Below are 14,002 nucleotides of genomic sequence, written 5' to 3'. Positions count from 1 at the left end.
CGAAGTAGGAAGCGTCAATTCAGTGAGTTATAGCCGCCGAAACTGGCAGTCCGTCCCGTGGCGCGGGCGGACTGATAGATAGGAATGGACATAGTCATAATTACGTAAACAACGAAGAAGCCATTCTATCTACAAGCGAATAAGCGATGATAACGAAACTAAAACAACCGATCTCGACTTATCGCTTACCCGAAACATGGAGATTTCTTTACAGGTCGATCCGACACGGAAGCGCTTTCGTTAATGACGTTCAGACAATAGGAATGTCGGTTGTGTTCATTTACCACCTCCAAAAGGAAACTTTCGTATGTACAATCTGAAACACGATACGGTATTACGTGTGACGGTGCGTGAATTGAACTTGATATCTTGGCTTCGCGTATATATGTAGATTAAACTACTTAACAATGACAAGGTGAATTGTTCAAATTGCAAATTTTCATACATGTATCGAGATATAAAGAGACGCAAAAAAGATACCGGTCTCAATATCTCTTGTTAAACCCCTTGTTGCTTTCAAGTTCCTCATTCAGAGAGATGGTTTTTTTTATTAAAATTGCTTTAGTTTCCAACTAGCTAGGCCCTCAGCCCTCAGTACACTAGAAAAGTAGGTATGTTACCTTGATAGTTTTTCATTTAGAAACTCCTTAACCTTATTAGATCCTAATTGGGCATTAGACGTCAAAATCCTATTAACTAGGTAGGTTCTACGGTCAAATAGTGCTTCTACGCTCAGTCATTGCTTATTGACCCTTAGATAGGAGTTGATGAACCGCTCATAGCTCGATATGTATGCATTTGTACGGGCTCCGCAGCGGAAGGGAATCCTTACAACCATATATGACAGTACTTTTGATATCGACCGTAGATACACCTCATTGACTTACCTATCTATGTGAAAATAAGTATTAAGATGTAGAAAATAAGGTTTAAAAGGGTGTGACAGAAATGTAAACAAATGAAGATGCATAGGAAGGGTGCATACATATTACACCATGTTTCGTTGTGAGTACGTCATACGCAATGTTTAGAATTATTTTGAAATGATGAAAAAAATTATAGTAAATTGTTATCGATTAATAAACAATCAAAAGGAAAAAAACTTAATGAGTCATAGGTTTCAATCTATATTCGATTAATCGCATGTATCATTTCTGTAATTACCTACTTAATTAGATATAGATTATATTGTCTATTAATTTATTTATTTTTATTTATAAGCCAATTCGTTGTTGTAGGTAATCCTTGAACCACGAGTCCTTCGCATATTTTTTTGTTGGCGTCACAACATTTATAACAAACACCCTAATAAAAATAACCTCATTAAAGATAGTCGAGTTAAAAACAAACAAAACTATATAAAAAAACGAGTATTTTGACCATAAACCCATAATCAGTATCGTCTGTCGACATCTTAACCAGTTCTACGAGATTCTGTCGACATTTCCGGTTTCAATCCCGTTGTTTTGGATCTTTCTAGTTAATTTAATAGAATTTTACTCCAAAAACACTGTTGTTGACCTTCGAATGTTATTTTTGGAAGGCATTTAAATTAAATGCTTCACTTCACATACCGACTTTAGTTAGAGTCACACCTAATATTAAATACATATTATACAATTTAATACATGACTCGGCGATAATGATCACTATCCCTAATGCCAGTTCATTTTTGGACAGTTGATACTTTATTTATATTTATAAAAACTAGTGATAACAGAGTAAAGAGATTATAAAAACAATACAAATAATTCACATCTTCGCATTCATTAATTGAAGTTGGGAATGGCTGTTCCGTTATCAAAACCCAACAGTTTCGCTGCAGGTTTAAATTTGTGACGTGTGCCTCGTATGCACATGCTGGTGGCTCGAATTACAGCAGTGCATATCCTTGTTCTATTCTAAGCCAACCGAGTATCGTACTTAGCGATTTATTCCAACGGTCCGCGAGGGCTTCGCCTAAATGTTTGACGAAGGAGTTCATTTGTGGTGCGAATACACCATCGACGGAAGTCACTAGAGGGGTGAAGGTAGAATGTTTCGCTTCGCAGGCCTGCCAGTTCATTTTTGTATGAAGTAAGCCCATAACATTTTTTTGCAATTAATATTATACGACATTTTTTTATTTAGAAATGTAACAATTAAGAGCAAACCTAAACAATACGTTTATGAACGCTATGTTACGAGTAGTTATTATAATCAGTCGAATGCAGCCCGTCTTGATACTTTGATGAACGGAGTCAATATCGTAGTACGCTACAGGAAATATCAATCTACTATCGTTTACGAGACGACTCGTGCTCTATGGCTATTAATCGAGGTCTTCTATTTGTAACGAGACTCTATATTACGTGGTAAGTACCTAAAATATAGGTGCAAGGGTTGTCAAAAAAAGTAATGTAAGTATTTTAAATAACTTTGGAAGCAAATCAAATAATATAGGTACCTGCGTTTACAGTATATCAGTTTGAAACAAGTAAAAAAAAACCGGCCAAGTGGCCCTAGAGGGTTCCGTACAAACTTTTCAATAGTTAAAATCTCAAGTTTTTCAGATAACTATTAATAAAGAGGATCGAGTATTATAGGGAATGACTGTCAAAGTAAAATGTGTAATCACAGTGCATAGACTGCCATCTCTCGAAACAGGCTTAAAACTTTTAAACCTCAGTTTTGACAATTTGGCCCATATTATTAGCTTCATATGTTTTAAAATGTCAAATATTAATATTAGCGCCATCTAGCCGAGCGTACCCCAAAGGTGTATCGCCATCTAGCTCACCGTACCTTTTTCTGTATGGTTTTGGGGTACGTTTCTTTCTTAGACTTTATCGGTCTTTACGAAGTTATATAGGTCTTTGCTATTAATTATGAGTATTATTGTGTACAACGCCATCTCTCGGTGTATTCGCTAGCTAATTTGCGCGACCTGTATACTATTACATATTCTGTGATAGTATGTTGGTTTTTCAGGGATATTTTTTTATTATGTTAACCGATTTCAGCAGTGTTTATTTTATTTGAAAGAAGATGTTTACGTAAAATTATGTGTTAATTTCAAGAACGATATACATCCACAAAGGTGGGTAAATTGAAAATTTAAAATGTTTTTTTTTTAATTAAAAAAAAGTTTCCAAAATACAGACGTGATTTTATTTTTCCTGTAATCATCATCATCATTCCCTTGCCCTTTTCCGCATCAGATCATCCTATACACCGTGTTTCACTTAACACTAAAAACCTGAAAACAGTTTGTTCAGAATCGAGAGTAGAATCGATTGAGCTATATCTTGATGGGGGTAATATTTTTATTTAAATTAGTATTATTAGTTATTTTTTACGTGCCCATTCTATTGTACTCGTAATACAACATTGTGTATATCGCATTGCTAGAGGTTGTTTACCTTTTTTCAGTATTTAGGGGTATTAATACTGGCTGGTTACATGGACGATTATTTTTTCCGCTACTAGTTTGACGTTGTTTGTCAGTTCAATCTTAATGTTTATCATAAGTCATAACAAATTCAACTCTTACCTAATTACAACCTTGTCATTTTGAATATTGGGTTTAAATTTGCTTACTGCGATTACCTGTCCAATTTGAAGTTTACTGTGACAAAGCTTTAAAGTGTTTTACAGTGACATCTTAGCTGTCTATTGGTAAACCTTATGTCGTTGCAGTAACGTACACAAATAAATAGTCTTATGGTTTATGATGGTAGTTAGCAATTATTTTATTGAGTGTAGAGCTAAAAGTCAAGTAGAGCTGTACAGAAAATTAAAAATTCAATTTAAAAAAAAGTAACGATCAGATTAAAAGATGAATACTCTAGATGAGTTTAAAAAAATAAAAATCAGTTGGGGTGTCTGAGGTTTTGAGTGATACCGGAAACACCGTGTATACCTATATATCTTATACTATTAAACGAGCAATTCTTGTATATTTATTTATTTATATATACCGACGATCTCGGAAACCGCTCTAACGATTTCGCTGAAATTTGTAATGTGGGGGTTTTCGGGGGTGAAAAATCGATCTAGCGTAGCCTTAGATCCCGGAAAACGCGAATTTTCGAGTTTTCATGAGTTTTTCTTTCGCGTTTGTAAACGTAAAATATGGTCCTTAATTTCGCCGCGCGCGCATCGATTCCGCTTAGCTCAGTCGTACGAGGTCGGTCTAATGTACGCAGATAGATCGTAGGTGTCGGGGTTTCGAATCCCGGCCAGAAATTAAGTTTTTGTTTTTTGTCTTTTTTTTTTGTTTTTGTATTTATAAAAGTTTTTTTTTATCTAAAGATGTGATATATTAAAATAGAACCGAGCGAAGCTCGGTCGCCCAGATATTATTCCTCTATATTCCTCTCTATCAGCCGTCATTTCCATACTAATACCTTTCACTCTCATATCATTGTTCACACAATCCATCCATCTTTTCTTAGGCCTTCCACTACCATTGTATCCATCCACCTTCATACTTACCACTCGTTTTATAACATTGCTTTCATCCCTCCGCATTACACGCCCATACCATGCTAATCTGCTTCCTCTCACCTTCTCTGTCACTGGCGCTACTCTCAGGCATCCTCTTATATACTCATTCCGAATCCTATCCAGTCTTGTCACACCACATCCATCGCAACATTCTCATTTCATTCACATGCAGTCTTTGTTTTTCCTGCAATATTTAGCATAAAACCAATGTTTCGTAAAATTTTCATCATGATTTCTCGTCGGTAAACTTCGGAGATAAGGTGGGGAACGGTATTTTTCTTCCATTTTCCTTCAAAATTATTTTTTCCACAGAAAATAAATTATAAAAAATAGTTTCGATATGTAAAATTTGAGCTCTTTCTAACCGTACCCCACTTGACCTTTACAGTTTGCCTCCCTTTCATTTTTGCCATTTTCTATATTTAATATAATTAATTAATTAAATCTAATGCGGCCAGCCTTCTGGGCACCTTACCCAACGAGCAAGACCTGGGCCAAATATTTTATTTATAAGTTTTAACGTAAGTGTTTATTGTATTATTTTACATGTTGTTTATAAATAAAACATATAATTAATTAAAAAAAATTATATCTTTAATTTGTTGAGGTTAAAAATGTTCAGAACTATTCCAAATTTCAAATTGATAGCATAAGTAGTTCTCGAGATATTTAGCAATGTGACAAACGGACAGACAGACGGACAGAGCGGCGCCATCGCCATAAGGGTTCCTTTTGGTACGGAACCCTAATGATGTTGATGTCATATAGGGTCATTGAGAACCCTATAGCAGGAGTTCATACTTGAGCAAGTGACAAACTATCATAAATGTCATTGTATTGTATGTACCTATATTTGACATGCATGAGTTAATAATGCATGGGTTTTGTAACTAATCGTAGTAGTGTTTTTGTAAAAAAAACCATGGCGTAGGCACACCTCGGACACTGGCGATCAAATAAATATATGAAAGAGGCGCGTTCCTAGCACACAGTCTAAGCTCGTGTAGGTGAACGCGTACTATGCTTGTATGAGTGAAATATGACAGGTCGACTGTTCGCGTTTTTGACAATTTTGACAGGCGGTAACTGTGAGGTAACCGAGAGGGGGTGGGCGGCACTTTCAGCGGGGAGCGGGAGTGATATATATATATGTGTGTGTGTGTATATATATATATATGTAGTAATAATTGTTTTTTTTTAATTTTATAATTGTACGCAAGTTAATAAATAAATATACAGTAAAAATAGAGCAGAATTACATTAATAATTGTATAGTACTCACACTCATCCTCCCACTAATTTCTACTTCCAATGCTTCTTCCGCTAACATAACTACACTGTATAAAGTACACATATAAATAAATACAATAATCAACTCAACACATCACAGTCACTCCACATTATCTCGAAAACACTTAATTTTGCATCACTTTTCAAACAATACATCAGTATTCACACAACTACTAGACTTAATAAAAATGTTCGTAAAGATCAAACAGTCATTGCTACTTAAAAATCGCAGATTTGTATGACCGGATACGATATTCGTTTACTTTTGAACTACTACATTATCGCAGTATCTCTTATCAGGCTGATACCGATAAAGAGGTATCGCAAAACGTTAGTCACGCAGAAGTCAAAATGTTTGTTTAATGCAGTTAGACGACGGTAGATGGCATTCATGATATAAATTATCCATACTAATATTATAAATGGGAAAGTGTGTGTGTCTTGTCCTTGTCCGTCTTTCACGACCAAACGGAGCGACGGATTGACGTGATTTTTTAAGTGGAGATAGTTGAAGGGATGGAGAGTGAGATAGGCTACTATTTTTTATCCCCTCCCCCTCCACTTCCCTAAAATGAATGGTGTAAAGAGCATTCCGTACTTTTCGAATTTAACACGAGCCAAGCCGCGGGCAAAAGCTAACTAGTATAAATGCAATGATGTATGCTTTTTGAATAAAGTGTGAAAGTGATAACCCTGGGGGCGATTTTTAAATTTCGAGCGTGATTTCTTCACTCGTAATTCGTCAATTTTCTTTTTAATGATAGAATCTAAGGCCTGATTTAGACGGCGTGCGAACTCGCATGCGATTTTAGTTACATTGCGGGCTGTTGAGGTTGCATACAATTTTGCACAGCCATCAAATACCGCAATGTAATAAAACTCGTATGCGAGAAGAGCCAACTGCTAGTAATGTTAACGTGACAAAGCCCATACAAAAAAGTGTACCCCTGAAATGTATGGGCATTTTAGGAATAAAACTAGATGGCGCTGTTTTGCAGCCTAGAAGTAGGAAAAATTTAATTTTCCCCAAATATTTTTACGTGTTTTTATTTTTTATGAGAACAAATGACATCTTTCTTTATTTTAATATCATCATATCACGTCAATACAAAAATTAAAAAAAAAATTGTAGGTATCTTTGTAGTTATGATATTATTTTTATTTAATAGGTGGCGCTAAAAAAATTAGGTACGATTCTTAGTATGAACTTGAAGATTGTCAATCCTACATATAATCTTGCAACTGCTATTAAATATGTACAATAAAAAAAATTTTGGCCAATTCCCCAATTGCATCCATCGGCCGCCCTTTGGCATAACCTACTAAACTAGATCTGACTGAGTCGCAAGACTCTTAAGGAAAATGACACAATGCAATGTACCTACTGCATTGAATGTAGGTAGGTACTACAATCATTCAATTTAAAATAATCAAATTGATGAAGCAATAGGTATGCAAATTGTTTGATTCTCTGTAACAATGCGTGGATTTTATAGGACTTAAGGTTTATTTTTTTATTATATTATAGCTGAGATAAATTAATCTGGCATAATACTTAATATTATTTGTCAGAAATATTAGGTACCTATCTAGTACACTTAGCATAACACTTTCATAGTTAAAAAAACCGGTCAAGTGCGAGTTGGACTCGCCCACCGAGGGTTCCGTACAAACTTTCAAACTCCCCAGTTAAAATAATCTCATGTTTTCACATAACTCTAACGACTTGACTAGAAGACAAAAGTATAGGTACTAATGAGCATTATTGTGTATAGCGCCATCTCTCGGTGAATTCGCTAACTAATTTGCGCGACCATAGTATGTTGGTTTTTCAGGGATTATTCTTTATAATGTTAACCGATTTAAACAATTTTTACTTTATTGGAAAGAAGATGATTTACGTAACATCTCGTATTAATTTGAAGTACATATCACTATACATCCGCAAAGGTGGGTAAATTAAAAGTAAAAGTGTGAAAAGTTTTTTGTGAATTAAAAAAAAAGTTTTCAAGATACAAACACGATTATATTTTTCCTGTAATATTTAGCATAAAACCAATGTTTCCTAAAATTTTCATAATTTTTCGTTGGTAAACTTCGGAGATAAGGGGGGAGAACGGTATTTTTTTTTACATTTTCCGTCAAAATTCTTTTTTTTCCACAACAAAAAAATTATAAAAAATAGTTTATTTACGTTCAATTTAAGCTCTTTCTAACGATACCCTACTTGACCTAGTAACTTGAAATTTACAGTTTGCCCCCCTTTAATTTTGGCCATTTTCTACAATTAAAATTAATAAATTTAAAAAAATTATACCTTCTATTTGTAGAGGTTCACAATGTTCACAACTATTCCAAATTTCAAGTTGATAGCATTAGTAGTTCTCGAGATATTTAGGAATGTGACAGACGGACAAACAGACGGACAGAGTCGCACCATAAGGGTTCCTGTTGTACCTTTTTGGTACGGAACCCTAAAAACAGGGCAGTTTACAAAAACCGTTCATTTATTATGTACTTTAAAAATAAAAATTGAGTTAAATTTCAATTGTATAGATAGAATATAAAAGAATAGATTTATTTGTATTATTTGTGCAAATTGTACATCGTCATATCCATTATTATTATTAATGTACCTACTAAGTACAATTTGCATACATTTGTATACAAAATAATGTGATGCTGATGGGGGCAAGTAGACATTTTTTTCCATAATTCCATAACCATAAGCAATAAATTGTGAACAAATCTCCAAATCAAGTACTAAAGGAAAAAAAACAAAAAAGTAAACTCCGCCGCGACAGTGACTTCACTGCCGTGACCAGGATTCGAACCTGGGTTACTACGGCCACAACGTAGGGTCCTAACCACTAGACGATCACGGCTACCGGAGCAGTTGATATACCCGACGAAATTAGCCGTCGGCTTCCCAAGCGTATCGCATGACAACATTGACAACGTTGACAACGCAAAATAAAATAAAAATGTCGGCCGACAACTTTCCCTCTTCAAACATATAATTTCAGGCAATTGTTACACTTAACGCCTCAGCAGTAAAGTTTATTTTTGCAATGCCTCTTTGGACATCTTGAAATTAAAAATAAAATAAACAATATTTTTACCTGTGCTAACCATCGCCAATTCCTAGTGTTTTCCATGTTGATTTTAGGTTTAGTTTTCAATTGCAATAACCTCTCCCTTTCCAATAACTGTTCGTGGACAGCTCTTTTGTTTAATTGTTCTATCATATTACAAATCCACAATGAGATTGAGCGCTAACGCGATGTTACGCACTACTACTGATAAGAAACCACTATTGTATTTAATAAGTAATGGAACGATAGGTATAATTTTACGACACTTGTTTACGAAAAAAATCAAGAGCGCCCCTAATAAAGCACCTCGTACTGTCAAAATAAGGGCGCGAAAACTTTTTTTTAAATTGAATGCCGTGCCGCCAGGACACAAGTTAGCTTATCTACACTGCTCGGCAAAGTAAAGTTGCTGGTACTATTTGCGTATTTGCCCTCTTGATAATAATTATAATAGTAATAAATCTTTTCAGTGTTAAATAGGTATCCCTATCAGATCCGCGGGAGCGGAATACAGGCGGGGCAGGTCATTTTGCGGTTAAAATAACAAGACTTGATTACTCGCTACAATTACGTTTAAATAATTGTACGGGCTTATTTACATTGAGATAATTTTGTGGAATGTAGTTTTTGTTTTGCGACGTTATGTAGGTGAGACTGGCGAGTACAAAGGTTTAATTAAAAGTACTATTTATGAATTAGACGGTACCTTGTACATGTTTGGTGTTTAGTTTCAGTGTTTACTGGTATAATTAATGCGTAAAATATAACATTGGACGTGCTTATGGACGTCGCAGTACACTACGTAGGTCAGTTCATGAAGGCTCGTAAACTTCAGCTATCATTCCGTTAGTGGATTGGATTGTACAGTCAACCAATTGGAATCCTAGGCCACTATAGAACTATGTCACAGTGACGTTATAAATAAGATTGTAAGAAATCTCTTACTGCTTGTCATTTTGACATGGTTGTAAAGTGGCCTAGGATTCCGATTTGTTGACTGTACATCTTCCTACATTATAAGATTTATAAGCATTTATTATATTTACCAATTTAAGTTTTATTTATATGGGTATTATGGTACCAATATGCTTTTTCAATGTAAGAGTTACTAAGAACCTATAGGGAAGTGATGTAGGTACCTAATGATGTTCTTAAATTGCTGAAAATTACTTACGGTACTTATAAGATTAGGTACATGAGATATACTCCACCTGCCAAAGGTAAACGATGTCGATGTAAATTAGCTTGGCAAAAATGAGCTTATGGGCATTCAATTTGTTTTCTTAACGGACTTTAATTTCAAAGGAACTATACGATGTTGCCACGTTTTGCCACTAATTTCTTCTCTCTTTTGCCAGGCTGTATTGTAGTGTATGTGCCTATTGGGATTTGGGAACCACTTAGGGACCTACTTTTTACTAGCTTCACTATAATTATATAGTCTGACCAAAAAGAGTAGAAATTAAAAAGAGGCAACATTCAGGTGTCAGAAAACGCGACGACACCATGGGGCGATTTTTGAATCTCGCATACCTACGGGATTTTGTCACTAAAATACCGGTTGAAAACGGTGACTTGTTTATTATTTTAAGTGACAATTTTCTGAATTCGAACGCGTGAGACTCAAAAATCGGCCCACAGGTACGATGTTGCCACTTTTCTTAATTTCTACTCTTTTTGGTCAGACTATAGATAGGTACATTGTAAGATTTCCGATTATCTACATATATTTACATTGTAAAGTACTCCAGATTTAAGCCTCGTCAAGATGTTGTCTGTTATCGTAGGTCGCTGCCGCGCCTTGCCTATGGACTAAACAGGACTACTAAACTAACATACCTACATTATGTAGGTACTTACAATAATAAGCTACGTATGAACTACGAGTAGCTACCTATAAATTTGCTATAACACACTAAGACTCGGACTTTACTAAGTAGCTACGTATAAAGTACCTTTTCAAGTTTTCATGGTCTACAATTTTACATCAGATATAATTATTGAGTTATCGAATTATTTGATGTATCAGTGCACAGTGAAATTGTTTTAAATGTATATCCTTGATTTAATTTAATTTAATTTGATATAAGTACCTAAGTTTTCGTTCATTTCTTTCTTTTCTTTTGAATATGTGTACCTATGAAGCATGGTCGCGCGATAGCCCCTAGACCACAACACGTCTATCCTTGATGAAACGATGAGACGATCACGACATGAGGATGGGTACATCAGAATCATGAGAAGCCAGACCACAACACACCTTGATGAAACGATGAGTCATATGTCAAATCTGTCCACAGCAATGTCAAGAAAAGACCTTTGCTGCAACAATTAGTGTAGGTACCTCGTAATTTTTGAGACTTCGTAAGAGGTCTTGCGACCCTCTCATCCCGTTAGGACCATTACAAACTTTCCTAAAAGTCAAAAAATAAGCTTTTAATAAATGAGATATGTAGGCGGATCTACGTACCTAGAAGTATTCATTGGTTTTCCTGCACTTCTTTAAAAAAAAATTACCTACTTTTTAAAGTTCGCTTTTTAATATTTTATCAAGCAAGTACATGTTTTAGATCGCTTATCGTCAGTTATTTATTAATATATAGCAATTTAATAGTTATCACTATTACATTTTATTACGCAAATTGTTAAAGTCATTACCTTTTAATTTAATTAATGTGGGTATAGGTACTAGGTAGGTACTTACCTATCCAGTTACTTGCGTCACCTTGCGTCAAACTACGTGAAATACTACCTACGTAATTAGGTAAATAAAGTTAGTATAAAATTTTGAAAAAACCCCCGACCGCGACCTAGTGACATACAGACACACACACAGACAGACAGACAGACAAACAGACAGACAGACATACACACAGACAGACACGTCAAACTTATAACACCCCTTCGTTTTTGCGTCGGGGGTTAAAAATGGTATGATATCGCTACTTACTAAACTTTCATAATTACCGACGTAAACGTCTTTGACTAGCGTTACATATTTGCTAATTTGCACTAGATTCTAACGAACCGGACCAGCTTACAACGCCATCTACATTTATAACTAAAACTTAGATTCCGATTATATCGCTCTTATCACATTATTTCGAGTGAATAAATCGATCCGGCTCACTCGAAATTCAAAACTCGGCCCCTGTAAAATTGGTAACATTTTAAAACTCACCATATTCGAAATTCGAAATCTTCTAGAACACTGTGGCGCGCGGCAATTTGGGTGTTTTACGAGCACCAAAGGTTCTTTTTGCCGTAGACATCGCTCCGTTTCTTTCGAAGTCACTGCTGCGAAACGCGCTACTCCTATCGGGTGCACGTCAAGTCTCATGACGTAAATTATATTACACACATATTAAAACACCTTCAGAAAAAATACTCGTTTTATAAACACTGCAAAAAAAGAAGCATGCCGCTTTCTGTGACTTTAAAATACCCTAATTTCACTGAGAATCCAGAAAACCTTTTTGACAGATGCTCTGAGGAAGGGGGGTAGTATGTAATTTAACTTGTATTGTCAACTTTAAGGTATGGCGATAGTGTAATAATAATCTGCTTTGCAAGCTTTATATATTTGTTTTGCTTCACTTGAATTAGCAAAAGGGCTTAGCAGACATTTTTTAAATATAGAACCAATGTCATTAGAAACAGGGGCGCAATTAAATATGCAGTTTGTATGCGTTACGCATTTATCTAGTTATCATTCGCAACATTGTAAACAAGACGAAGTATTTTGTATTGAGGTTGTAACACTCCTACATAATCCATAGTAACACTTATGATTGGATGTTACTGTATTTTAATAGTTACATGTAGGTTGTTGCTATGAAAGGATAATAGTACTTACATTACGATACCAGTGCGGAAAAGAGGAAGTTCAAAACGAGAGGCGATAAATTAAAGCACAACCGAATGAAATGTTTTAAATCGATATAAGTTACGAATTTCCTCTTTGCACGTGTATTGTACGACGTTTTTCAGTACATATGGCCCTTTGAAGTTTCGATATAGTCACTGAAAGAATCACTATATAAAATAGCACTTTTCGCACTTGTGTCGTAATTAGGGATGTACCGACTAGTCGGGAAAGCCGACTATCCGGCCACATTTGTAGTCGGCGATTAGTCGGCGACTAGTCGGCAAAACAGGCCGATTAGTCGGCCCTTAATAAGTCATAGAAAAACAGTACAAAAATAAATTAACAGCTGATATAATTGTATTATGTACCGATTCGTTATACCTTTGTTAGTCAAAAGAACAAATATCTGTGATCATCATTGAAATAAATATCCTACCTAGGACTACCGGGTTTCATTACACTATCCACTAAGCCAAACCGGTTGTTAAAAATGGAAAATGTATAAATATTCTCATAGACCTTTGAAAAATTGAACCTGTAAAAAAATTAAAATCCTATTGCACATTGCCTATTGTACATTGTGTTTTTAAATAAATAAATAAATAAAGAGCGCAAACGAAGGACCAAAAATTTAATTCAAAAATTCTGATGAATTTAGTCGAAAATTATGTTCTGGCCGACTAGTCGGCCGACTAATCGGCCAAACAAGCGCCGACTAGTCGGTAGTCGGCCTAGTCGGCCAAATCAATAGTGGGTACATCCCTAGTCGTAATATAAGATAACTTTTACCCAGTTAGGTATTTATAAGGGTTCATTCCCATGTATATTAGGTTGAATCAAAAAACTAGTTAGTTTTATAATCATTTATTTCAACAAAATCATGCTTACTAATAAAACTACTCAATAATGAATTGAAATATGAAACAAAGCACTTGATACATGTAAATGAACTAGGTACCTACTCTACTTTGGTGAAAACATTTCACACTTTCATACCAAGTACAGCCAAAAAAAGTAAAATAAAATTTTAAAATTACATACAAAATGGTTTAACTTCGAAGAAAGTAGATATGGTCAAGCCATTTGAATCCTAAGCCACTCTAGAACCCTCTCTTATTAACACCGTGCATTTATTTGCATAGACGTCACTTTGTAGATTACTGTGAAAAGGTTTTACAGTGTCCTAGAATTCAAATTAGTTGTCTATACTAAACCTGCACGGTGGAAGAACTTAAGTCGACAGCAGCGATCGATATGCCAT

The 14,002-nt window shown here is 35.1% G+C and overlaps 1 protein-coding gene and 1 non-coding gene across 4 annotated transcripts in view; both read right to left on the bottom strand.

The window, feature by feature from the left end:
* The window catches only part of LOC125225362 (ras-related protein Rab-32), a 30,565-nt gene extending 18,279 nt beyond the window's left edge, over positions 1 to 12,286 (bottom strand). The window contains exon 1 of one of the 3 annotated variants that reach the window (XM_048129035.1): positions 12,055 to 12,286. In XM_048129035.1, the coding sequence (XP_047984992.1) occupies positions 12,055 to 12,213 (159 nt within the window). In that variant the 5' untranslated portion in view covers positions 12,214 to 12,286. Of the gene's footprint in view, positions 1 to 5,770; positions 6,015 to 8,900; positions 9,242 to 12,054 lie in introns of those variants that run through there. The other 2 variants (XM_048129036.1, XM_048129038.1) reach the window with 2 other exon arrangements.
* On the bottom strand, positions 8,592 to 8,663 carry Trnah-gug. The gene has a single exon. It is a non-coding gene; the product is annotated as a tRNA-His (tRNA).
* Positions 12,287 to 14,002: the final 1,716 nt, after the last annotated feature.

Source organism: Leguminivora glycinivorella, chromosome 4, assembly GCF_023078275.1.
Source record: "Leguminivora glycinivorella isolate SPB_JAAS2020 chromosome 4, LegGlyc_1.1, whole genome shotgun sequence".
Taxonomy (NCBI): Eukaryota; Metazoa; Arthropoda; class Insecta; order Lepidoptera; family Tortricidae; genus Leguminivora; species Leguminivora glycinivorella.
This window is presented reverse-complemented; position numbering and strand designations above follow the sequence as displayed.